At 50.6% G+C, this 24863-nt stretch overlaps 1 protein-coding gene across 1 annotated transcript in view; it reads left to right on the top strand.

Annotated features, from left to right (window-relative positions):
* Window positions 1–24863, top strand: part of LOC138468137 (spermatogenesis-associated protein 7-like) — a 1832011-nt gene that overhangs the window by 1110844 nt on the left and 696304 nt on the right. Inside the window, exon 6 of the mRNA XM_069608567.1 lies at window positions 11950–12443. Within this exon, the coding sequence (XP_069464668.1) occupies window positions 11950–12443 (494 nt within the window). The remainder of the gene's footprint in view (window positions 1–11949; window positions 12444–24863) is intronic.

The raw sequence follows: 24863 nt of genomic DNA, 5'->3' as shown, positions 1-24863 counted from the left end.
TGGGGATCACCCCTTTCTTCGTCAGTTATCGTCTCCGAGGGAACAATTGGGTCGTTGTCTGTGGTGGAACTTTCTTCCGCTGTCGGCGATGTTGTTGCTGTTCGTCCAACGGACCTGTCGTTGGCGCTGGGGCGGGTCTGCAGTTTGTAGATCTTTACGTCATGTAGGTGGTTCCAGGCACGCTTATCCTTTAGTTTTACTGCTCTTGTTGATACGTCCTCTACCAGATGGGGGCCAGTGAACCTCTTCTCATGCCACCTTCTATTGAAATTGCGAAGTAGTACGTGGTCACCTTTGGCAAGTTTGCACGAGTTCTCCTTTCCCAATTCCGTACTTTCGTCTTTTTCTTGATTGCTGGTAGACCCGCCCCGTGTGCGCTCGAGCTGTTGAGACACAAACACGACACTAGTAATCAAAGAAGACACATATTGATACATTTCATCTCCTAACACATTCGCTGAACTTTCGTTATCGGTGAATGCCCTTGACGTTGGTGTTAGGGGAAGGCGCATTTGACGTCCAGTAACCACTTCGTGAGGGGTGAGGTGGTGGTCGGACCCTGGCCTGTTTCTAAGTTCAAACAATGCTAACGGAAGGCAATACAACCAACTTTTCTTTGTTGTTTGTTGTATTTTAGCAATTGCCTCCTTCAATAGGCCATTCAGGCGTTCACATACACCATTAGCCTGTGGGTGGTATGCACATGCAAATTTGTGTTTAATGTTCAGCAGGGATGTAATATGCTGGAACATTTCATTTGCGAAATGGGGGCCGTTGTCTGATCTTAACACCTCGCACACTCCCCACCTGGGGAAGACCTCCCTTACTATGAATTTGGCTGCTCTAAACGCATCAGGGTGTGAACAGGGCCCTGCTTCAATCCACCTAGAAAATGGACATACTACTACAATCATATACCTATTGCCTTGACAGATGTTGATCATATCAACATAGTCAATGTGAAGGTGCCGAAAAGGTCCTTCTGGCCGGGGTATTGTACCTCTTATCACTTTTAGAGTATGACCGGCCGTAAACTGTTGACATGTGAGGCAATTGCTGATAAAATTTGACACATGGGAGGTTAACTCGGGACAAAACCCATCTTCTCTAATTCGTGCTGCAATTATTTCCTTGCCTGTATGGGCAGGGTGATGTAATTGGCTCAAGGCGGTATTTAACAGTGCCAACGGTATTACAACTTTCCCAGTGCCACCCTGGCGCCATAGTGCGTCGGTTGGTGACATTGTGCATCCTCTTTTCACCCATACTTCTTTTTCGGCCATTGGTGCAGCCGCTTGTAGCTCCATAATCTGTGTTGCTGGGAGATGGGTGTACCCTTCTCTTATTAACATTTCCCTCGCTATTCCCCTCCCTCTCCCTCTCTGTGAGTCTGTGGGGTTCCATATCTCACCAAAATATGCAGCATATTTCGCATGTGCGTCTGCTGCTGCATTTCCTTTTGACACGTAGTCTTCTCCATTGGTGTGTGCGGTGCATTTTACTAGGGCTAGTTCTTGGGGGTCGTTTATTACTTCAATTAGTTCAGCCAACAAGAGGGCATGTTGTACTGGAGTGCCATCAGCTCTCCTAAACCCTCTCCTTCTCCATTTTGATAGCCCTGAGTGGACAGTGGATGTAACATATGCACTGTCGGAATATATAGTTACTCTTTTATTAAAACTTTCCTTTAATGCCAATATTAGTGCAACGAGTTCCGCCGCTTGAGCAGAGTAGTGCTGTGGTAATTGTACACACTTCATAGCCACACACACCGGCGCCTCCATCATTTTTACTACTGCTGCCCCAGTCCTTCGTATCCCATCTCCTTGATCAATAGTTGATGACCCATCAATAAACAAAAGCTCACCTCCCTCTAGTGCGTTTTCTTCAACTTTCCTAGTACATGAGTATATTTCAGTTACTTGGGTGCAGTCGTGGGCGTAATCTCCCTCTTCAATTACTTCTGCTAGGAACCTTGCAGGGTTAACCGTGCTACATCTAACAATTGCCAGTTCAGCTTTAGACAAAATAATCTCATAACCTGATGCCCTATGTGTCGTTAACGTGGACTTAGGTTTATTCAATATCGCAAATAGTGCATGTTCCACAAATAGTGTAGTTGGACACCCCATAGTTATTGCTGATGCTTTTTCTACTGCAAAAGCAGCTGCAGCAAGACCTTGTTCACAAGAGAAGTGGCCTAACATTATAGGGTCTAAGTGACCGCTGTAAAATGCTACTGGTTTATAGCCCATGCTAGTTTTTTGGGCCAATACTGCTTTCATCACTGCTGAGTCGCAATGTGAAAATATAAAGAAGCGCCGCTCATAGTCTGGGGATGCAAGTACTGGAGCAGTTGATATCGCGTCTTTTAGTTCGTCAAATGCCTCCCTCATTTCCATAGTCCATCCCAACTTTTTCTCCCCTTTATTTGCTTCCTTCAAACCCTCAAGCAGGGGTCCTATGTATGAGCTGTAATCAAATACCCATGCTCTACAGTAGTTGCACAGCCCCAGAAATTGCTGCAGTTCTCTCACAGTCTGTGGCACGGGAGTGCTTGAGATGGCCTGTGCTCTTTGTGGTGCAATCCTTCTTCCATGTTGGGATATCAGTTGACCAATGTAAAGTACCTGTTCCTGACAGTATTGTATCTTTTCCATGTCTACCTTGTACCCCTTTTCTGCCAGTATCGTCAACATTTTTAAGGAGTCCTCTCTACATTTACTTTCGTTTGTACTGCAAATTATTATGTCATCCACATACTGTAACACTGTGCTTTCCACCTCAACGTTACCCAAATCCATCTGTATTACTCTATTGAAAATTGAGGGTGATTCACAATACCCCTGTGGTAATCTGGTATGTTTCCACTTTGTATTTCGGTAAGTGAAGCTTGTCAAATCTTGTGAGTCTGGGTGTAATGGTATTGAGAAGAAAGCATTTTTAAGGTCAATCACTGTAAATCGTGATGCTTCTGCTGGAATGCCACACAATATTGTGGCCGGGTTTGCTGTTACTGGATACTCTGCTTCTACTATGTTGTTCAAGGGTCTGAGGTCCTGTATGAAGCGCCAAGACCCCCCTTTAGCCTTGCGCACCGGGTACACAGCTGTGTTACATGGTGATTCTGAGGGGACCAATATGCCATTGTTTATAAGGGCCGTTATGGTTTCAAATATGCCCTCATCTGCCTCTTTTGACAATGGGTACTGTTTAACTCTTGGTAGTATCGCACCTTTTTTCAATTTTATCCTTACACCCCCTATGCTTTTTATGCATCCCACGTCATAAGGGCTAATAGTCCATAATGATTTGGGCACCTTTGACATATCCTCCTTAAAAAATGGGACTGGGGTGCCTGCGGGTGCCTCAAGTGCCATTGCAATTTTCTGTGCTACTTGTTTGTGAGCCACTCTTAGCCATATTTCTACACTCATCATGAACACCATTTCATTTTCTTCCTTTTCTTCTGAGAACAGCTCTTCATCTGACACCTGGGTCAGCCTACATCCTTCTGCTAGTGCTATCACCGCCCTCCATGCTCTCCCTTCTTTATCTTGGGCGTGCACAGCAACATAATCAGCTGTTGCAATAATGCTCTCAATGTCCACTACAAACACCTTCCCTTCTAGTTCATTACCTGGTGTTTCTGGTCGGAATAGATAGGCTGCTGGTCTCCTCCATATTTTCCCTTCTATCCCTGGCATCCATGCAAATGCCATGTCAGTGCCATATTGGAATATCTCGCCATCTACTGGCTCCGCCCTAATCGCTGTCTGTCCATAGTATGCTTGCAAAATCTGTCGTGCTGCGAGCATGTTAATCCCTGGAGTAGAGCAAATTATGCCATCCTCTGTAAAGGAGATCGTCATGTTCAACCTGTTCATTATGTCCCTCCCCAGTATATTTACTGGTGAGGCACTATAATACAAGAGTGGAACTGACAGATCATAATCTCCAATAGATAAGGGAACATTATCAGTAAATGGAACCAACCCTTTAGCCCCAGAAAATCCTTGGGTGTTCATGGCTTCGCCTGACATCTTAAATTTACCTTCCCTTATGCAAGACCGGGTTGCCCCGGTGTCAACAAGAAATGATAATTTTTGTCACCTATCGTTACCTCTATGCGTGGTTCCTCCGCACTATTAGGTGTTACTGACAGGATGGGACACACCAAGGCCGTCTGTGGGCTGGCCTATTGGGGGTACAATGATTGGCCATTCCCTGTGTAAGGGTTGTGTCCCAACACCGTCACCCCACCCAATTGTGTTCGTTCATTTTGGGGTGGTGGTTGTATTAACGCTACTTGTTGTTGTGGCGGTGGCAGGTACTGTGTTATTTGTTGTTGTGGCAGTGAATAGGTTTGTGGCTGTTGTGTTGTTTGTTGTTGTGGGTCACTCCCCTTTTGTGACGTCTGCTGTTGTTGTATGCCCTGCTGTTCTTGTAATGTCCTGGGTTGTGCTTGTTCATTCCATGCTGGTGTTCCTGGCCTGACCCTACATGTACGTGACATGTGTCCCAATAATCCGCAGCTCCAACACACGGGTGGTTCCCTGTTTTGCCATGGGAAGCTCCCTGTGTTGTCCTGGTATACGGGTTGCCCTGTGGGGTAGTTATTTCTTAGTCCCCCAGCCTGTTGTTGGGTATTATATCCATATCCTCTCCCCCTCATAAACCCTCCTCTCCCTCGGTTATAACTATAATACCCAGTTCCTTGCATTGGGTACCCTCCTCCCATGTTTGGTGCGTGTAATTGCAGAGGCGGCACTTGCTGTATTACACCTTGTGGAGGCGTTATTTGTGCGGGATCTTGTGCAGCCACTACTTGCGTTGGGCTTTGGGCCATTGGTGTGGGCGTAGTTATTAGTGCCCCTTCCATTGTGTATTTAGTAAGTTTTTTCTGTACTAATTTGGCCTCTTCTGTTTTCCTATCCTCTTCCTTTTGTTTCATTTTTCCTTGCCATGTTCTGCAGTGATGTACTATAGTCAGTTGTATTTCTGGCCATGGTTTTGCTTCCATCCCCACTACTTTCTTTAGTTGTTTTTGAACTCCTTCTGGGAGCCCTTGTACTAGTATATGATAAAATATGGCTGGTGTTTTGTCCCATTGTTCTCTAGTTTCCATGCGCCACTTCTCTTGAACATCCTGGATATAATCAACAGGATCCTCATTTTCACCCATCTTACGGGAAGTAATGGCTCCTATGTCTGATGTGTCTGGGTACTGCACTCTCAGTGCCTGCCATAGCGCATGTCTGCAGTTTGCAAATGGTGCCCCATCATGCGATGTGTTCGTTATTGTTACCCCATGGAATCCCGCTCTTTTCCAAATGTCATCCGCTCTATCCCCTAATATTGATATTAACATGCCCTTCACATCTCCTACTGCTAGTTTCTGTCCTGCGGTGTGTTTTTCCATTTCATATATCCACTTACCCGCACCTCCACTTAGTGATGGGAGCCTACATTTTATATTTTCCTTATCCGTATGTTTCCAAGGTACATACTGTGGTCTAACCCCTCCTCTCTCCAGCAGTGGCATTAAATTCTGTCTTGTGTCACCCTTTACGCTCCATAATGTTGAGTCTTCACACCCCTCTTCTTCCCCCATTTCTTTTACTACTCCAAATTCTTCCTTACTACCTCTGCTCCTACCTCCCTCTTCTTCCTTTCCCCTTTTTTCATCATTTCCTGTGTTCAATATGGGTATGTTTATTTGTCTGTCTTGCCTACGACTAGGGAGGTCCCTAAGCCGACATGCATACGGTGTAAGTTCATTCATGAAGGGCGCAAGCTTTATTCTGTGCAGAGAGCGCGCGGTAGTTGAACATGTAGGGCGTGACGTGGGAGGGTGCGATGGTGATGTGGGTGGCGTGGTTTCATTGGTTTGTGTTTCCCCTATACTTTTCACTTCCTCCTTACTTCTCTCCAGCTCCTCCCATCTTCTACTCATCCAGGGCGAATCTATGTTTGTTCTAGTAAGGTATAGTTTATCTAAGCTTTCCCTTTCACTCTTCCTTCCATCCTTCTCCACTCCTCCTTCCTCCTCACTACAAAAATCATTCATAAATGGCACCCCCCACTCTGCCTTTTTTCCTTTCATTGTTACTGTTTTTAAGTCTATTAGGTCTCTTTCTCCCTTTCCGTTGTTACCAACTGTTCCCCTTTGTGCTGATGTTGTTGCTACCTCTCTACTTTTATATACATCTCCCCATCTTTCACTCTCCCAACCCCTCTCTTCTCTTCCTCCTTCACTCCTCTCCTCCATTTCCCTACTATTTTCCTCCCTTTTCCTTTTCAACTCCTCCATTACTTCGTTGCTCATCTGTTCCAATATCCTTTCATCCTCTTTCTTCCTTTCCCATTTCACCCTTTCTCTTTCTACTATACTCTCTATTACCTTCCCCTCTTCATATTTCTTAGTTGCCTCTGATATTATCCTCCTCCTCCATATTTCCATTTCTTTTTCCTTTTCTTCTTCTTCCTTCTTCTTCTCTCTCAGCACTACTCTTGATACCCTATCTGCTGCTCCTTTTACCCTTTCAGCTTCTCTCTTTTGTTCCTCACTTCGTTCCCTTAATTTTTCCAATTCGTCCTTACCTTCTTTCCTTTTCCTCACTCTCTCTCTTTCCTCCCGCTCAAGTTGTTTGATCAGTTCATTCTGCTCATCCCTTAGTTCTGCTAATCTTTCCTCCAAAATCTCTTCCTTCTGCCGTAGTAGCTCCTCTCCCCTCATTTCACTCTCTCTGGCACTATCCTCGTTTGTTCTCCTTACCGCCTCCCTTTCTTCTCCAGTTAGTGAGCCTCGTAATTTCAACAATATCTGTGCAGCTATCCACTCATCGTTTCCTATCTCTACAGTCTGCTCTTCTCTAATCCTCCTGTCCCCCATTGGTATCTTCCCATGAGCCACATATGGTGGAGGGCTGTATGCCGGGTTTGAGTATCCTTCAGCCGCCCTTAACTGTCCTGCTATTTCTCCTAATTCTCTTAAAGGGTACAACCCTCCTCCCTCTGTTTTCACTCCCAGTGTTATGGGTATCCCATTGCTCGGTTCCTTTTTTATGTCGTCTGATTTATCAATCTTTTCTCCTCCCTGTCTTTCGTTCCCCGTATTCTTTGTGCTTTCGCACTCCTTTTCCCCACCCGTTCCTTCTTTCTTAATCTCCTTTTCTTCCGGTGTTTCCCCCATAGTGAACATTCCATTTGGTCCTGGTCGAGACCCCTGGAACATCCTCCATAAGTTAAACACCTCCACATGGTTTGCCAACTTCTTCCCCTTGTATGTATTGTGCAGATGGTTCAGTAGTGAATGTTGGGCATACGGATCGAAACTACCATTAGGGGGCCATGGTGTTAACATTTTGTTATCTGTCCCCTGGGTCCACTCTATGCTGTACTTAATTAACTTCTCCCTATGTGGTGGCAGTGTGGTGCATATGTGCTGTAGTGGGGTAGTGAGGGTGTTCCCCCACCCTCCCGACCCTCTCCCGTATGACATAAATTCACTCCCCTTGTTACCCTTCCCCTTACTAGCAGTTTACGATATACAACCTTGTATTGCTTACCTCGCCCCGCAAATGTGGGGACTTTCGACAATCCTTTTGACAAATTATGCAATAATAATAAATATGATGTTATATTATATTCCTTCCCCTACGGCCCCCTGCGGCCGAAGCGCACGCAGCCCCCTACGGCTGCGTACCCCTTACGATGATCTTATACAGTCGTCCTGTTTCTCCGTTCTCCTCCCCTGTTTACACTTGCCATGGCCGGCGTTTTCCGTGCGCAGCCACGCCCCTTTCCCCTTGTTTTCGATCCACTGGTTTATAGTTTATCTCCGTACCAGCTCCTTTATCATGCTTCTCTTCCCCACCACTCTCAAACCCAAAATTCCTTGTGCTCGCGATATCCTATTAAATCCCTACTGGTGACGTCACCGATTTCTTCGAGCTACTGGTATATTCTTGTTATGTTTTTTAAGTTCAAAATACACTTGCAATCTACCCCGCTAACCCTACAGCTGTCTTCCTGTCTCTCCTGGAACAAGGTAATCTCATCAATAATATAACCGGACTGCGCACGCTGCGTCGCCTCGCGTGTGATACGCCCCTTAACAGGAGGGCTTAACCAGCCAATTATCTTCCGTTTTGGGCAACTATGTAACTAGCTACTGCCCACAGGGAAACGTCATCTACCTATCGAGTTTCTTGCTCGAACAATAGGGAACCTCATCTACTCATTGATCAATAAATGTCAAGTCGTAGGAAACCACACACACCCACCCTCACACTTAGTCGCAATTTAGACCATCAGGGTCTTACGAGCGGCTGCACGTGATGTTTTCGTGCCCCGCCCCCCTCTTTCGCGTAACGTTAGCTGACTGTTACGAGCGGCTGCACGTGATGTTTTCGTGCCCCGCCCCCCTCTTTCGCGTAACGTTAGCCGACTGTTCTCGCACTCGTTTTCCTATCATTCATTCCATTAGCAACACTCAGTTAAACCTTCGCCGCACATCTCTACAATACCTCCCCCCTCCCTTATTTACTTCCTCCCCCTCCCTCACAATTTCGCATTGCTTGTTGTGCGTGTCATGCTCACCAAGTTCTCTCGATGCAGGGCCGCTCGACTGCGTGCACCCTCCAAGCGGCTCGCCACCTCCCCTCGTCTGGACCACGTCTGGACACTCGCCGACCGCGGGCGGGATACTTCTCAACCGGCTCCCGAGGGCCAATATCCGGATTGCGCTGTCCGGTCTTCTCGCGGCTCCGCGATGGTCCTGTAGTCCTCAGAAGGGGGCAACGGCAGAGGGGGCCGCGCCGCCGGGCCTCCTCGCAACGGGAGTGCCTGGAAAAACTAAAAATAAAAGTTGATCTTAAACAGATCTCAGCAGTGCCTCCAACTTGTCGGGGGGAAATTCTGCCGGGGTCGGCCGGGCCGTCCGCAGACCTCCGGGCAGGGAGGCCCCAACTCCTCCCGTATATCCCAGATGAGATAGAGTATGAGACGCACACAAGGAGCAAGGCGACTCTGCTGTTTATTTATACAAAACGGAAGGGATGGGTCAAGGAGCGTACGCATCCGTCCTGACACACACATAATCGTGGGGCTCGCAGGCCCTTTTTACTGCATTATGACGCGCTACTTGCGTCACTTCATAAAGTTAACAAAAAACCTATCGCCACTCTTAATTGGTTGCTCGAGTGGTAGGGTTAGTATAGTACACATATAGAGAATGATATTAGTGGACAAGGTGTAGTCAGGTGGTATATCTGGGTTGTCCCTACAATTAGATACATAAGAATTGTTACATGAAGGCTCCTGAGGATTGGCTAATGTTACTGACGTCTGAGATAAGAGCCCCATGTTCTGATTGGTGCATCCGTGAGCTCCCCAGCCTGGGACCACCGTTGTTCCCAGCTCTCGGTGTACCTGTGTTTGCAACAATGTTTCAATATGGGTACGTGCAGACAATGTGAGGATTTATTCATAGGTGGAAGGCTGATCGCTCCCGCTGACCGCTCCCACTGTAGCAGGTGTCCATTGAGCCTTTCAAGTGTCTCGGAGTGAGGGACCCAGACGCCTTTTTTCTCCTGGGTTTTGGCATCTCGTCAGATTCGGCTTGGTCACGTGAGGCGGGACCGTGTTTGAGGCAGAATTCTGCACAATTAATATTGCTTTTCCACTGTGTGTCTGGTTTAATTTGTAGATATGACTTTAACGTTGGTACGCAGAGTACGAGGTTGCAACATCGTGCCTTTGATGATTTGTTCTTGGATGTGGGCTTGCAACATTACGACCTTGGCTGGTTGCTCCATCGGGTTCTTTCTGCAGGATCAGCAACCTGACTCTTGCTTTGTTAATGTCCACGGGAGCTCTTGTTTGAGGCCTACTCGGGCCTGGTGCTTAAGTAGTCTGTTTGGTGCATAGGTGCTTTAGATTATAGTAGCATACATTTCCATGACCAGTATCGTGTTTCCATTATACCTCTCATGGTGGTAACGGGTTTCAAGGGAAGCGTGAGCAAGCGTTATAGATGAGCTCATGATGCATCTTGCGTTTCTGCATTCTGAAAGCCTATGTAAAAATAATAAAGATGCACGTCCGTGAATATGCCTGTCGCCTACGTCAGAGCACTGAGTATGTTCTTCGTGTAAATTGGTGTGGAAATGTTAAGTGTGTATACTTGTACAGATGTGCTTCCCGTTGTCTAGGTCGTCATGGCATCTCTAACGACGTGTGGTTTTTAGTCTAGCTGATCCGAGCCGCAGGTGCCGGCATGGCCAGTGCGGGCTGCTGGGCAGGCAGGTGGACACATCCGTATGTTCCTGTACCAGGGTACCTGGTCGTCTGGTAAATGGACAAACTCTTCCCGCGGCGGGTGTCTGGGCCGTGACCCTCTAGGCCAAGCGCGAGAGGTGAAGGACGGGAGCCTGGTCTTCCATTCTCCCACTTCAGTATCCTCCCGAGACAACTCGGGAATAGTATACACTGAATAGTTCCTCGAATGATGGAACGAAAAAACAGAACTGAAGCCAACGGGCGCGGCACAAGATACTTATACTACTGATGACGTTGACATGCTACGGCGCCCCTCGAGGGACATCAACGCCACAACATCATGCACAGAGCCCTCTGCCAAGAAAACCTTTCAGAAGCAGGGAAGTTGTCAAAACGTATATCAAAGATGAGGAATACAGTTACAGCTGTAACGTTACAGTTGGTAAGTAACTTGTTCTTCAAATTGGAGCCGAATTGTATTAGAATTTGAAAGTTGCTACTTTAATTTCTCTCAAATATGTATAATTGAGGAGTCATGTTTATTGTGTATCAACAAGTAAAATTTGAGTCTGCTCACCAAGATAGGTACTTGAGATCGTTCTTAAGCGCACTGACGTCTGTCTTATAGGACCTGATACTTTCAATGTAAAACCACATAATAAATAAATATTTTGTGGCAGTGGTTTCTCAGAAAGCTTTCGGTTGAGCTCCTTTTTATAAGGTGACCAGAGTGGTATATATACACTCCTGACTCAACGATCTCCTGGCATGTTTAAGCCTTATTAAGATTATTCAGAATAGACATTCATGAGGACAGATAAGAACACTATTGGGCAGTAGTTTTGTGTGAGAATTTATTTTTTACATAGTCCAGTTGTGAATAAACAAGGCAGTTCTGATCTGTAATTGTTAATTATCCTATTTGCATTGGTGGTAGCAAAGCTGCAAGTATAACACATGTTTTGTGACCATGGGTCAAGGTCCTCAGAGACTAGTGAAAGCATGATTTTACCTTTTGACATTGAAGTGGGCCTGTTGCAACACTCATACAAAAGGGCTGCTTTGTCTTAAAATTAATAGGACATTTCAGGACAGATGGCCCTATTTAACTTAACGGTATGTTTCCCGAAGGCGAGAGCAGCCTTCTTCCCAGTACCATTCTGCAAGTCACGTTGAGACACCAGCCAAAAAGCCACTTTATCACAGAATTTTAGAAAAACAGGAAAGTTATGACTTTTTGCGAACAATCACTCTTTGTATTGCCCTTGATTGCTGAATAATATGGCCACAAACAACAATGTGATTGTAAGGAAAATTACCTTATTGTCATTGAGGGTGACAATGGTTATTGTAAATGCAAACTGCTGTTATGTATTTAAGTATTAGCCATGAGACAATATTATACTTTCTTTGATGCATGTCACATTACACTCAAATACTGTATATTCACCTAAAGGAACAACAAAAATATTAGTTCTGTAGAAGGAGCTATGGTGGAAGAGAATTAAAGCACCTTGTCCCACAAGAGTCCGGTTTGTGGAAGGTTGTTAATAGTTTCAATAGGCTAGTATTGGACACTAGTCATAAATCCATTAATATACAGTTGGAAAATGTTTTATTGCACAAATTCTGAAAAGAAATGACTTATTTTTTTATTTTCAACAGTGGCCATCCAATGAGCAGGACAGCCTTATTTTATCTGAAACTGCAAGAGATGTGCTTTCCACCCAAGAAGAAGAGCATATGCCTATTCAGAAAAGGTCTTCAAGGAATACGTCACCAGTAGCAATTGCTCGAGATACGGTCCAAAGCATTGTTCGGCGTTCAGTGTCCCCTTCAGAACGCAGTCGAAGATCCATGACAGTGGTACCCTCTACTGCTCGAAGCACTCGATCACTGCTGCATATGAATAGCTTGAGAACCAAAAAACCATTTCAAGACCCTCAGACGAAAACCTACAGCGGAGACCTGATCGATAAACATTCCAACTGGTTTTCTGCTGTGAAGAAGCCTTTTTCACCCCGTACTTTAAAGAAATCAGCAAAACCTTGGTTATCAAAGTATAAGTATTATTCTTCCCCTAAGAAAGGCAGCTCAAATGACCACTTGTCTTCGAGGAATGCAGAAGAGTATCATTACAGCCCAACTGAGACATACAGGTAAATTAAATAGAATGATAATGAGTTGTATACTAACATTGGGGAATTCTATCCATGCTTTAAAGTTGTAAGTATTTTTGTAAAATGCAAGTAAAAGTGGGTACTGCATACACTGTCAAACTAAACATTTGAAATTGGAGCAACCAAAGGGGTTCACGCCTCCCACCATCTCTTGCTAATCACAGGGAAAATATATTGAGAACAGCCATGGGCCATTAGGGAAAAAGGAATGTCACAAAATGGCTGTTGGAGAAACTATGTTTCGAGGATATCTGAGTTGGCAGCAACTCAAAAGGATGAGCCAATTGCATGAATGAGGAGTCAATAGATTAATCAGATGGGTTGGAGTAACCATCTGTCAATTTCAGGGTTGAAAAAATGTTGGAATAAGTAATGATAACTTCAAAGTACATTAAAATCATAATACTAATACAGCACAAAATGTGCCATTGGGTATTTAGGAAGGCATGTGCTCACCTGGGATGGGGCGTGGGGGTGTGAGTATACATATTATTTCCATGCAGGCAGAGAAGTGCTCACTACATAATTCCACCAACCAATAGGTTTAAAAAAAAGTGTGTGTGGGTAGTGCAGATAAAGCATACCATTCTAAAATCAACTGAAAGCAATGTTAACATAATGTTAGCTTTATTGCTGATTAGTTAGGGAAATCAATATCATTCTCTACCAACACATTGGACCTCATTACGAGTCCAGTGGCAGCCTGCCGGTTTTACCGGCACAGCTACCGCCGGACTCATGGGGATTTACTGGCTCCAGCATTCCGTTACTCCCCATTCCCGTGGAGTCTCGTAGGACTCCACGGGAATGGGGGGGCAGTTGAAACACTGGCACCATGCTGGAATGGTGCCGGTTTTCCACATCCGTGTGCGGCCGGTGGCTCTGCGCCCGCTAGGTCAGACCTGGCGGGTGTAACACCAAATGGCCACATAACTCGTAGTTAGCCAGTCCGGAAAACGGTGCCAGTACGGTTTTTACAGGCACCGTTAAATCCGGACTGGCTAACTCGTAATGAGGCCCATTGTCTCATTTTCTTATGAGTGTCCAACAGTGGACTCATTCTTCCTTTTTTGTTTAAAGTTCAACTCCTCCCACAGGAAGGGTAGAAATACCAGGATACCCCTCCTTATTTCCTGCTTGTCTCCCATGTGGTAAGACCCTGGGTTTTTGGTCACTTGCCTTGAGACATCTTCTTGCCATTTTCCAGGTATGTATTTATGAATGTTTTTTCTTTTACCAGAGCTCACTGAAGGAAGATTGGGTAGGAGAGGCCAGGTAATGGGCCCTTATCTGCTGAGGAGTTCTGGCTGCAATGGTTCCCACCCCCATGGTGCAGAGATTTAGTTGTGGGATGTTGCAAGCATCACTAATGAGTCTAAGTCGCCCTGTTGATTTTCTGGAGTTATCCCTATCAAAGTTGATATATAGCCATGGGGTCAGGAAGTGCCTGAGCTTGTTGTGGAGTTTGAGAACTCCAACTTTGTCTCGGTGCAAACATTGTTGAGGTTAGGGCTGCACATCCAAGAGTCATCTGTCAGAAACTTCTCCCGAATTCCTCAAATGGGGGATGAACTTGCTATTCCCATTTGTCTGGATCTGGATTCCTCTTCTAGTTAGCTGTGTAAAAATATCTCATGGCTGGCATGAGGAGCCCTGCAGCGGCACACTTAGTTGAAGCGTCCATAAATATGTGTATCTGTCTCTTTACTGTTCACCTTTTATGGTTATATCACCTTTTGTTGAAAATTACACTCTGAACATTACACATCTATAGTATGATTAGGAACAATTAAACCAATCCGTCAGTGAAGTAAAACACACCAGAGAAGTACAAATCACAGATCTGCTGTTGCTACCAGTATCAAAAGTCCAAATACTCTAGACATGTTTAAAAAACACAAAATTGTAACCATATCCCAAAATTCCAATTTAGATGAGAAATACCATACGCAGCGCTGCTTGCAAATTCCATGACCCAGTCCATAAGTGTCTCTAACTATCTCATAACTATCCGAAGCCCATGACAAGCATCCTTCCCTATAACTAATTAATTGATCAATCAAATGAATCTCAACTACTGGGGTGACAGAAAATAAAGTATAGAATGTGGACTTGAAAAGCTAGACAGGGAGTCTCAATGGAGACAACAGCACCAGTGCAGCCATCATTTACAGTCTATGTAAAGAGAACATGCTCAAAATACAATGAACTAGAATACAAAGTTGTGGGTATGGTGGCACAGTCATTGGGAAGTTGATGCCCGGCCAGTGCTGGGAAAGAGCAGGGCAACCAATACCAAGCTATTTGCATCAAATAAATTGTGTTCCCGCCACTAGAAAGGAAGTCTTATGGGTGTAATACCTACATAAAATAGAAGAAGAGTAGCAAAAGGGAAAAGACAGTGAGAAAAGTAAGAGAGAAATAAATACAAAATAAAGCGTTTAATTTTCTTTGGGGAGGAGTGTACAAGAAAGAAAGGCAAATAGCACACTGCAGTCCACACCAATATATCCAGCCCATTGTAGTGACATTCTACCCTGTGCCGGGAATCTGGAGAGGGATACTAAGTGGTTCAAAATACAGAGAGGCCAGCATGCCACAATAGACAGGGAGCCACAGAAGATATGTCTGGTTACTGAACACTCTATTAGACATCAGTGTGCAGAGTTCTTGGAGGTTTCACAACCTCTGGCATCTGAGGGGTAGGTGTAGATCCCACATTGCTTATCAAGGAGAGACAGGGAACTACAGGGACCCATCTGGTCATATATTATGTGTACTCAAAATCAGCTCCAGAAGCTTTATGTTCCAGAAGATGAACAGTGCAGACTCTGTTCCTCTATTCAGTAAGTGACATCTTGCTGAGATCCTTCCAATGTACCATCAAGTGCAAATGCAAAGTTAAAGAAAGAGTACGAAGTAATAAGCTACCCCTTAACAAATTAGCCATTGAGAAAGGGAATGTAGCGCCTAATCTCCTTTGCACTTTACCCCAAACCTCCTAATAGAAACCATATGAGGACAGACAGGAAAAGGTTAGGACATTGGACCTTGTTCTTTAATTTCCATCCAAAAATATTATCCAGTAATACCAGGGCCTTGTGCAGGACAAAATAGAGGAATTGTGTTATTTCTCTGTGAGCTAGACATCTAGTGAAATTTCCTCCATATTTCTGCTGAATCGTTAGAGTCAAATGAGCAATGGCAATCCCACACCCATTTGCATTGTAATAGAAAGTCCTCATTTCCTGTAAAATGTAGATGCCTTCAATGAGGATGCTAAAGCAACAGGTGAAGCATCTGATCTGGACTCATATTTCCTATGCAGGGTTTCTCTACTAAAAGCGTCAGGACAGGCCACCTGTAGAAATGTAGAGAGTTGCCTGTGTCCAAGAAAGTCCCCTCCACTTAGACTAACAGGCCGATTCATGGAATAATTAGCGCGGCGCAAGTGGGCAAAAACGTGCGAATCGCAGTGGAATAGCGAAAATCGCAGTGCAAGTGCGAAAATCGCACGAAAAGCAGCGCACGTCGATTCATGGAAGTCCGTGCGCGAGAAAACCAGCGGATGTGCGATAAAAAGTGCGCCGCGCACGTTGGCGCACAGGCCATCTAACAGCGTGCGCCAGGTCACAGCGAAAATCGCACGGGCCACAGCGAAATTCGCACATAGCGCGGCGCACGCAACAAAAGTAGGCGGAACACGGGCGTAACACTCGGAATGGGGAACAACTTGCAAAAACGTGGGCGTCACGGGGGAAGTACAGGGCACAAGTGCGCGGAACGCCCACACGCTCGCCTACAACACGTATTCATGGAATAGAATAGGGCAAAAAAGCGCACGCTCAAACCAGCGCACAGGCACAAACACGACCGCCACAAGAAAGCAGGCGGTAGCGTCTCTGCGGCTGTAAGAAATGTGCGCCAAAAGGTGCGCCAACAAATAGCACCCATATACTGCCATGTTGAATGTCCTATACTGTGGCCCTCCAGGACAAATGACGTGCAAAGGGGTACCCACAAACACGGACACGCTGACAAAAAATACGTGTGCGTGTATACCGGGGTGCGCGGGAAGTCTCACACGCGATTTGGCCGGGTACGTGGATTTCAGGGGTGCGCGGGAAGTTCCACACGCGATTCCATCAGGGTAGGTGTATTTCAGGGGTGCGCGGGAAGTTCCACACGCGATTCCATCAGGGTACGTGTATTTCAGGGGTGCGCGGGAAGTCCCACACGCGATTACAGCAGGGTACATGTATTTCAGGGGTGCGCGGGAAGTTCCACACGCGAATAGCCTGGGCGCGTGTATTTCAGGGGTGCTCGGGAAGTTCCACACGCGAATAGCCTGGGCGCGTGTATTTCAGGGGTGCGCGGGAAGTTCCACACGCGAATAGCCTGGGCGCGTGTATTTCAGGGGTGCGCGGGAAGTTCCACACGCGAATAGCCTGGGCGCGTGTATTTCAGGGGTGCGCGGGAAGTCCCACACGCGATTACAGCAGGGTACGTGTATTTCAGGGGTGCGCGAGAAGTTCCACACGCGAATAGCCTGGGCGTGTGTATTTCAGGGGTGCGCGGGAAGTTCCACACGCGAATAGCCTGGGCGCGTGTATTTCAGGGGTGCGCGGGAAGTTCCACACGTGAATAGCCTGGGCGCGTGTATTTCAGGGGTGCGCGGGAAGTACCACACGCGAATAGCCTGGGCGCGTGTATTTCAGGGGTGCGCGGGAAGTTCCACACGCGAATAGCCTGGGCGCGTGTATTTCAGGGGTGCGCGGGAAGTCCCACACGCGATTACAGCAGGGTACGTGTATTTCAGGGGTGCGCGGGAAGTTCCACACGCGAATAGCCTGGGCGCGTGTATTTCAGGGGTGCGTGGGAAGTCCCACACGCGATTACAGCAGGGTACGTGTATTTCAGGGGTGCGTGGGAAGTTCCACACGCAAATAGCCTGGGCGCGTGTATTTCAGGGGTGCGCGGGAAGTTTAACACGCGATTTCAGCAGGGTACGTGTATTCCAGGGGTGCGCGGGAATTTCCACACGCGAATAGCCTGGGCGCGTGTATTTCAGGGGTGCGCGGGAATTATCACACGCGATTTGGCTTGGTACGTGTATTACAGGGGTGCGTGGGAAGTTACACATGCGATTAGGCTGGGTGGGTCCTCACAGGTGTTCCCTGTACACCCTTGACGGCCCCTGTAGGCAGCCCACAAAACAGGGGACTACCCTGCACACCTGCTCATGTCTCCCACCACCCCCACCCCCACCATCCAGGGGCACCCTCCAGCAGGCCCCCACTCATGTCTCCCACCACCCCCACCCCTCAGCAGTGCAGGGGCAGCCTCCACCAGGCCCCCACTCATGTCCCCTATCACCCCCACCCCCCCGCCACCAGGGGCACCCTCCACCAGGCCCCCACTGATGTCTCCCACCACCCCCACCCCCCCAGTCACCAGGGGCACCCTCCACCAGCCCCCACTCATGTCTCCCACCACCCCCACCCCCCACCATCCAGGGGCACCCTCCACCAGGCCCCCACTCATGTCTCCCACCACCCCCACCCCCCCAGTCACCAGGGGCACCCTCCACCAGGCCCCCACTCATGTCTCCCACCACCCCGACCCCCCACCATCCAGGGGCAGCCTCCACCAGGCCCCCACTCATGTCTCCCACCACCCCCACCCCCCACCATCCAGGGGCACCCTCCACCAGGCCCCCACTCATGTCTCCCACCACCCCCACCCCCAGCAGTGCAGGGGAAGCCTCCAGCAGGCCCCCACTCATGTCTCCCACCACCCCCACCCCCCTGCCACCATGGGCACCCTCCACCAGGCCCCCACTCATGTCTCCCACCACCCCCACCCCCCCAGTCACCAGGGGCAGCCTCCACCAGGCCCCCACTCATGTCTCCCACCACCCCCACCCCCCACCATCCAGGGGCAGCCTCCACCAGGCCCCCACTCATGTCTCCCACCACCCCCACCCCCCTGCCACCATGGGCACCCTCCACCAGGCCCCCACTCATGTCTCCCACCACCCCCACCCCCCAGCAGTGCAGGGGCAGCCTCCACCAGGCCCCCACTCATGTCCCCTATCACCCCCACCCCCCACCATCCAGGGGCAGCCTCCACCACGCCCCCACTCATGTCTCCCACCACCCCCACCCCCCCAGTCACCAGGGGCACCCTCCACCAGGCCCCCACTCATGTCTCCCACCACCCCCACCCCCCACCATCCAGGGGCAGTCTCCACCAGGCCCCCACTCATGTCTCCCACCACCCCCACCCCCCACCATCCAGGGGCACCCTCCACCAGGCCCCCACTCATGTCTCCCACCACCCCCACCTCCCAGCAGTGCAGGGGCACCCTCCACCAGGCCCCCACTCATGTCTCCCACCACCCCCACCCCCCCAGTCACCAGGGGCAGCCTCCACCAGGCCCCCACTCATGTCTCCCACCACCCCCACCCCCCAGCAGTGCAGGGGCAGCCTCCAGCAGGCCCCCACTCATGTCCCCTATCACCCCCACCCCCCACCATCCAGGGGCAGCCTCCACCAGGCCCCCACTCATGTCTCCCACCACCCCCACCCCCCAGCAGTGCAGGGGCAGCCTCCAGCAGGCCCCCACTCATGTCCCCTATCACCCCCACCCCCCACCATCCAGGGGCAGCCTCCACCAGGCCCCCACTCATGTCTCCCACCACCCCCACCCCCCACCATCCAGGGGCACCCTCCACCAGGCCCCCACTCATGTCTCCCACCACCCCCACCCCCCCAGTCACCAGGGGCAGCCTCCACCAGGCCCCCACTCATGTCTCCCACCACCCCCACCCCCCACCATCCAGGGGCAGCCTCCACCAGGCCCCCACTCATGTCTCCCACCACCCCCACCCCCCACCATCCAGGGGCACCCTCCACCAGGCCCCCACTCATGTCTCCCACCACCCCCACCCCCCAGCAGTGCAGGGGCACCCTCCACCAGGCCCCCACTCATGTCTCCCACCACCCCCACCCCCCCAGTCACCAGGGGCAGCCTCCACCAGGCCCCCACTCATGTCTCCCACCGCCCCCACCCCCCAGCAGTGCAGGGGCAGCCTCCAGCAGGCCCCCACTCATGTCCCCTATCACCCCCACCCCCCACCATCCAGGGGCAGCCTCCACCAGGCCCCCACTCATGTCTCCCACCACCCCCACCCCCCAGCAGTGCAGGGGCAGCCTCCAGCAGGCCCCCACTCATGTCCCCTATCACCCCCACCCCCCACCATCCAGGGGCAGCCTCCACCAGGCCCCCACTCATGTCTCCCACCACCCCCACCCCCCACCATCCAGGGGCACCCTCCACCAGGCCTCCACTCATGTCTCCCACCACCCCCACCCCCCCAGTCACCAGGGGCAGCCTCCACCAGGCCCCCACTCATGTCCCCTATCACCCCCACCCCCCCGCCACCAGGGGCACCTTCCACCAGGCCCCCACTCATGTCTCCCACCACCCCCACCCCCCCCAGTCACCAGGGGCACCCTCCACCAGGCCCCCACTCATGTCTCCCACCACCCCCACCCCCCACCATCCAGGGGCACCCTCCACCAGGCCCCCACTCATGTCTCCCACCCCCCCACCCCCCAGTCACCAGGAGCACCCTCCACCAGGCCCCCACTCATGTCTCCCACCACCCCCACCCCCCACCATCCAGGGGCAGCCTCCACCAGGCCCCCACTCATGTCTCCCACCACCCCCACCCCCCACCATCCAGGGGCACCCTCCACCAGGCCCCCACTCATGTCTCCCACCACCCCCACCCCCCAGCAGTGCAGGGGCAGCCTCCACCAGGCCCCCACTCATGTCTCCCACCACCCCCACCCCCCAGCAGTGCAGGGGCAGCCTCCACCAGGCACCCACACATGTCCCCCTGCCCCCAGGTCCTGACGATACTCAATCATGGCAGTAATGGGCAGCATACCCAGCACAAACACCCAGGCAAGGATTGCATCCACCCACATAGTGAATGCAATTACATGATACAACCCCAATGGCAAGTATGTAAATGAACACATGTCCGTCACACACACATACACAACGGGTGCAAGTGAATGTCAAAACCCATATCATGACATGTATGAAACCAATGAGAAAATACCACAAGTGAAAGTTAAAAAAACATGTATTAAAGATGAAAAATAAGTAAACAAATCAAACATACAACAATGGGGATAACAAAATAAATGGTCCATGTCCGAGAACAAATGTAAAAATAAAAAATAAAAAGTAATCCAAAAACAAATGTAGTCCAAAGCAATGTCATGTGGAAGGAAAATAATGAAAAGCCATTTCCTCATGGTGAACACAATAATCAATAAAAAAAATTATTCTTCAAAAAGCAAACTATATACACGAATATTCCAGGGTCCATGAGCCCAACACCATAAATGAAACCTACTACTACCCAATGAAAAAAATATCTACAAAAAAGTGGCCATTGTCCGAGCGGTCCAAAAAAGATAAAAATGAATAAAGGAAACCTAACACTAACTAACTAAATAACTATATACAAAGGCAGCGGGCAAGTCCTGCGGCTCACTCGGTGATGTTGCTGGCCAGGGCATCATCGAACTCCATGTCGATGTCCTGGAGGCGGGACTCTGTCCTGGCCCCGAGGTCTCGCAGGGATAACCCCATGTTCAGCTCAAACTCCCTGCGAGCTTCCTCGAGGCACTCAGCCCACCTCAACGCCCGACGCATGGAGAACTCCGCCCTGACCATGGTGAGCCGCTCCTCTTCCGCCCGCTGCCGCTCCGCACCTATCCGCTGGACCAACTGCTCCCACACAGAAGACACCACCATCCCAGGGTTGCCCTGCCCTCCGGCCGATGCCTGCCCCTCTGATCTTGATGGCCCCGAGCCATGATGCCTCCCACGTCGAGCCTGCTGCTGCCTCCGACGCCACTGCCTCTGCCAGCACGGCAGCATCCAGGCTGATGGAAACCACCGAAGCCGTCGTGCACGTGCCCTGCCCGATGATGCTGTCACATCTTCCATCTGCTGGGGTCCAGTTGCTGTGTTGTCCACCCCTGCTGGACCTCCGACTCCCAACTGTGGCAGGGATGGGATCCCCACCGAGCTGGCTGCATTGGTCGGGGCAGGTCCACAGGGGGCCCTGGTGTCATCTGGGCCGGAAGACGGCAAGGAGAACGACTGGTGTATAGCCTGCACAGAGGAGGAGAGGGCCGCCAGATTGGCCAACACATGCAGCAAACCCCCGAACATGGCCGATCCCAATTGGGCCACGTCGGCACGGTGCACTTCGTGATGACGTGCGTGCTCCTCCCGGGAAGCATGCACGGCATCATGAATCACAGCCGTGCGCATCGCGACCCCAATCAGGACCTTCTCCACACGGCCAGGGGTTCCCACGTCCGCAGGTGGAGGGGAGTCAGGTGGCATGGACATCCCCTCTACCTGCGGACGGGCCTGGGACGGGGCATCCCTGCTGGTGCATGGTGGTGCACTCACAGGGTCAGGGACAGCGACATGCACAGGCCCCTCCACGGTGAACTGTGCTGCCGCCTGCCCCTGGCCCTGGACTGCACCACTTGCACCAGCAGGGATGCCCCCACCAGGCCCCATGTGTGCCCCAGTGGCGGCCTCCTCCTCCTCTGTGCAAACCACCAACCTGGATGGCTCCTCACCGTCTCCCACCGTAGCAGGCCCCTGTGGGGGCTCACCCACCCCTTCCACTGCAGCCGTGGGGGCATCCCCGCCACCTTGCTCCACAGCGCCGTCTCCGCCCTCTTCTTCACTAGCCGCTGCGTAGAGGGAGACAAAGAACACAAGCATCAGGGTACTGTACAATGGTCCCCTAGACAGGAAGCAATATCAGATGAGCACCACTGTCAAAGTACACTTCCATCATGTCCCTCCACAACACATGGGTCAATCCAGGCAAAACACACACAGTAACAGGCATGGTGCATGCCATGGACATTTCCATGCATGTCCAATGGACTCTTGAGATATTCAATGATATGTAACTCACATGCATCATGGCTCATGCCTATCACATGCACACACTTCACCTCAGTCACATCCATCTGGCCCCAAACACACCAAACACAGCGGATACAAGGGTAATTTGGCTGCTTCACTGAATCTGTGCATTGTCACACACATGTGTCATGCATCCATGGCATGCACAAGTCACAGACACGCAGGTCAGGCACACAGACATGGCTACCATATATGTACCTGGCATCAGCACCCATCCCTCACCCCCACCCATGTCCAGGTACAGAGACTGGCATGCTCTCATGTTCAAAATCTGCATAGGGCTCCCCATGCGGCATTTGAACACATGCAACAACCATGTGGGTCACACATCACTGGTTGCACATGCATTACTATGATGTCCCTGCACACATACATGCATACATGGCCTATGGCACACATACAGGCAAGTACCATAGAACCAGCACACCGCAACATGCCCTGTCTCACACAGTAATGCTTGGACACTTACCGCTCAACTCCAGACGGGCCTCCCTCTCAAGGATCTGGGCGTGGAGCGCTGGGCGTACGCGTTCCAGGACCCTCATCTGGATGGAACTCATGCGGCCCCGGCCCCCCTCCACGAGGCGCCGGGCCTTCACAAGGGTCCTGGACCTCAAGTCCTCCCAGCGCTTCTTGATCTTCAGGACGTTGCGGGTTGCCACCCCCTCCGCGTTGATGGCAACCACACAGTCGGCCCAGATCCTCTCCCGTCCTTCCTTGCTGGCGCGGGACGATCCAAAGAGGGCATCATACTGCCCCAGGACATGCTCCACCAGGACACCAACTTCGGTGGCAGTGAAGCTGGTGCCCCTCTGCCCCTCTGGCCTGGGGTTGCCACTGGTGCCAGATGTGGAAGTGCCCGACATGGCAACCCCAGAGGCAGGTGTGGGTGGGCAACTGGGTCCTGGGGCTGGGCTGTGGAGCGATGTAATCCCAGTCGGGAGTCTTCAGTTCCAGCAGGGGTGGACACAGCAACTGGACCCCTGCAGATGGCTGTTGTGCAGGCACCAAATGGCAGGGCACGGTGGCAGCAGGCAGGCAGGCAGGCAGGCAGCAGCAGATGGCACGTGGGAGGCTGCTCGGGGCACTGGGGGGCAGTAACTCGGCCTTCTGGGCAGGAGCGTGGTCTTCCGTGTGTTTTCGCGTGGCCAGCTTGATACGGAGTGATTTGGCACGTGAAAATCCTGCACGTCAGCGTGAAATCCGAGGAAAGGCCCTTAGCGCGTAAGCGCGTCAGCACGCATACGCGATTCTATTGGACCAGAGTCCCTCAGCGCGTAAGCGCGTCTGTGACGTGACACGCACGGGTGTTCCCCACTCAGCACGTGATGACGGAGCACACGTGGAAATACTGCACGTCAGCGTGTAATTGGACAAAAGTGCGCGTACACGCGATTGGCCTATGTACGTTTATTTCATGGGTGCGCGGGCACTTACACACGCAAGTACGTCAGCGCACCTGTATCCCGTGGTGCGTGGGAATTTCCACACGCTATTGGACTGGGAACTGGATTCCAGGGGTGCGCGGGTCAAACGCTCGCCTAGAACACGCGCAAAGCATAAATTTGCGCACTTTAACAATAACAAGCTCAGACGCCAGGATGAACATACCGTTCCTAGCAGCAGTGGCAGTGGGCTACCAAAGGAGGAGGAGGAGGATAGTCAGGGCCAGAATATTCACACCCAGAACCAGCCTTTTCGGGATGCCTGATGACCTGGTGTATGGGAGGTACAGGTTTCCACCACACATAATACTGGACCTGGTGAGTGAGTGGGAGGATGACCTCACATCACCCACCCTGTGCTCCCAAGCACTCAGCCCCCTGGAGAAGGTCCTCAATGTACTGCACTTCTTAGCCACTGGATCATTTCAGCGGACAAGTGCCATAGTGGGTGGGGTGTCACAGGCCACCCAGTCACGCTGCCTACACCAGGTCTTGAACATCATCACTGCACTCCCATCAGTCCGCAGGCACATATACCTGCCCAGAACACCTGCAGAAAGGCATGCTGCCGTCCTGGATTTTTATGGTGTGGCACGATTCCCCAAAGTGCTAGGTGCCATCGACTGCTCCCATGTGGCTCTACGTCCCCCCAGGGCATCTGAGCACATCTATAGGAACCGCAAGCACTGGCATTCCATCAACGTGCAGGTAGCATGTAATGCCAAGGGAATCATCACCTCAGTATATGCCAACTATCCCGGGTCCACCCACGACAGCTTCATTTACCGAATGTCCACCATAAGCCGGGACCTAGAAGCTGGGCGGCATGGCGATACATGGCTGCTTGGTGAGTATGTATGCCACTGCACATGCATGCATGTTGGATACTGAGCAAGGTCACAACCCCACCAA

The sequence above is a fragment of the Ambystoma mexicanum genome, chromosome 4q (assembly GCF_040938575.1).
Source record: "Ambystoma mexicanum isolate Mex_15411 chromosome 4q, UKY_AmexF1_1, whole genome shotgun sequence".
Classification (NCBI taxonomy): domain Eukaryota; kingdom Metazoa; phylum Chordata; class Amphibia; order Caudata; family Ambystomatidae; genus Ambystoma; species Ambystoma mexicanum.
This window is presented reverse-complemented; position numbering and strand designations above follow the sequence as displayed.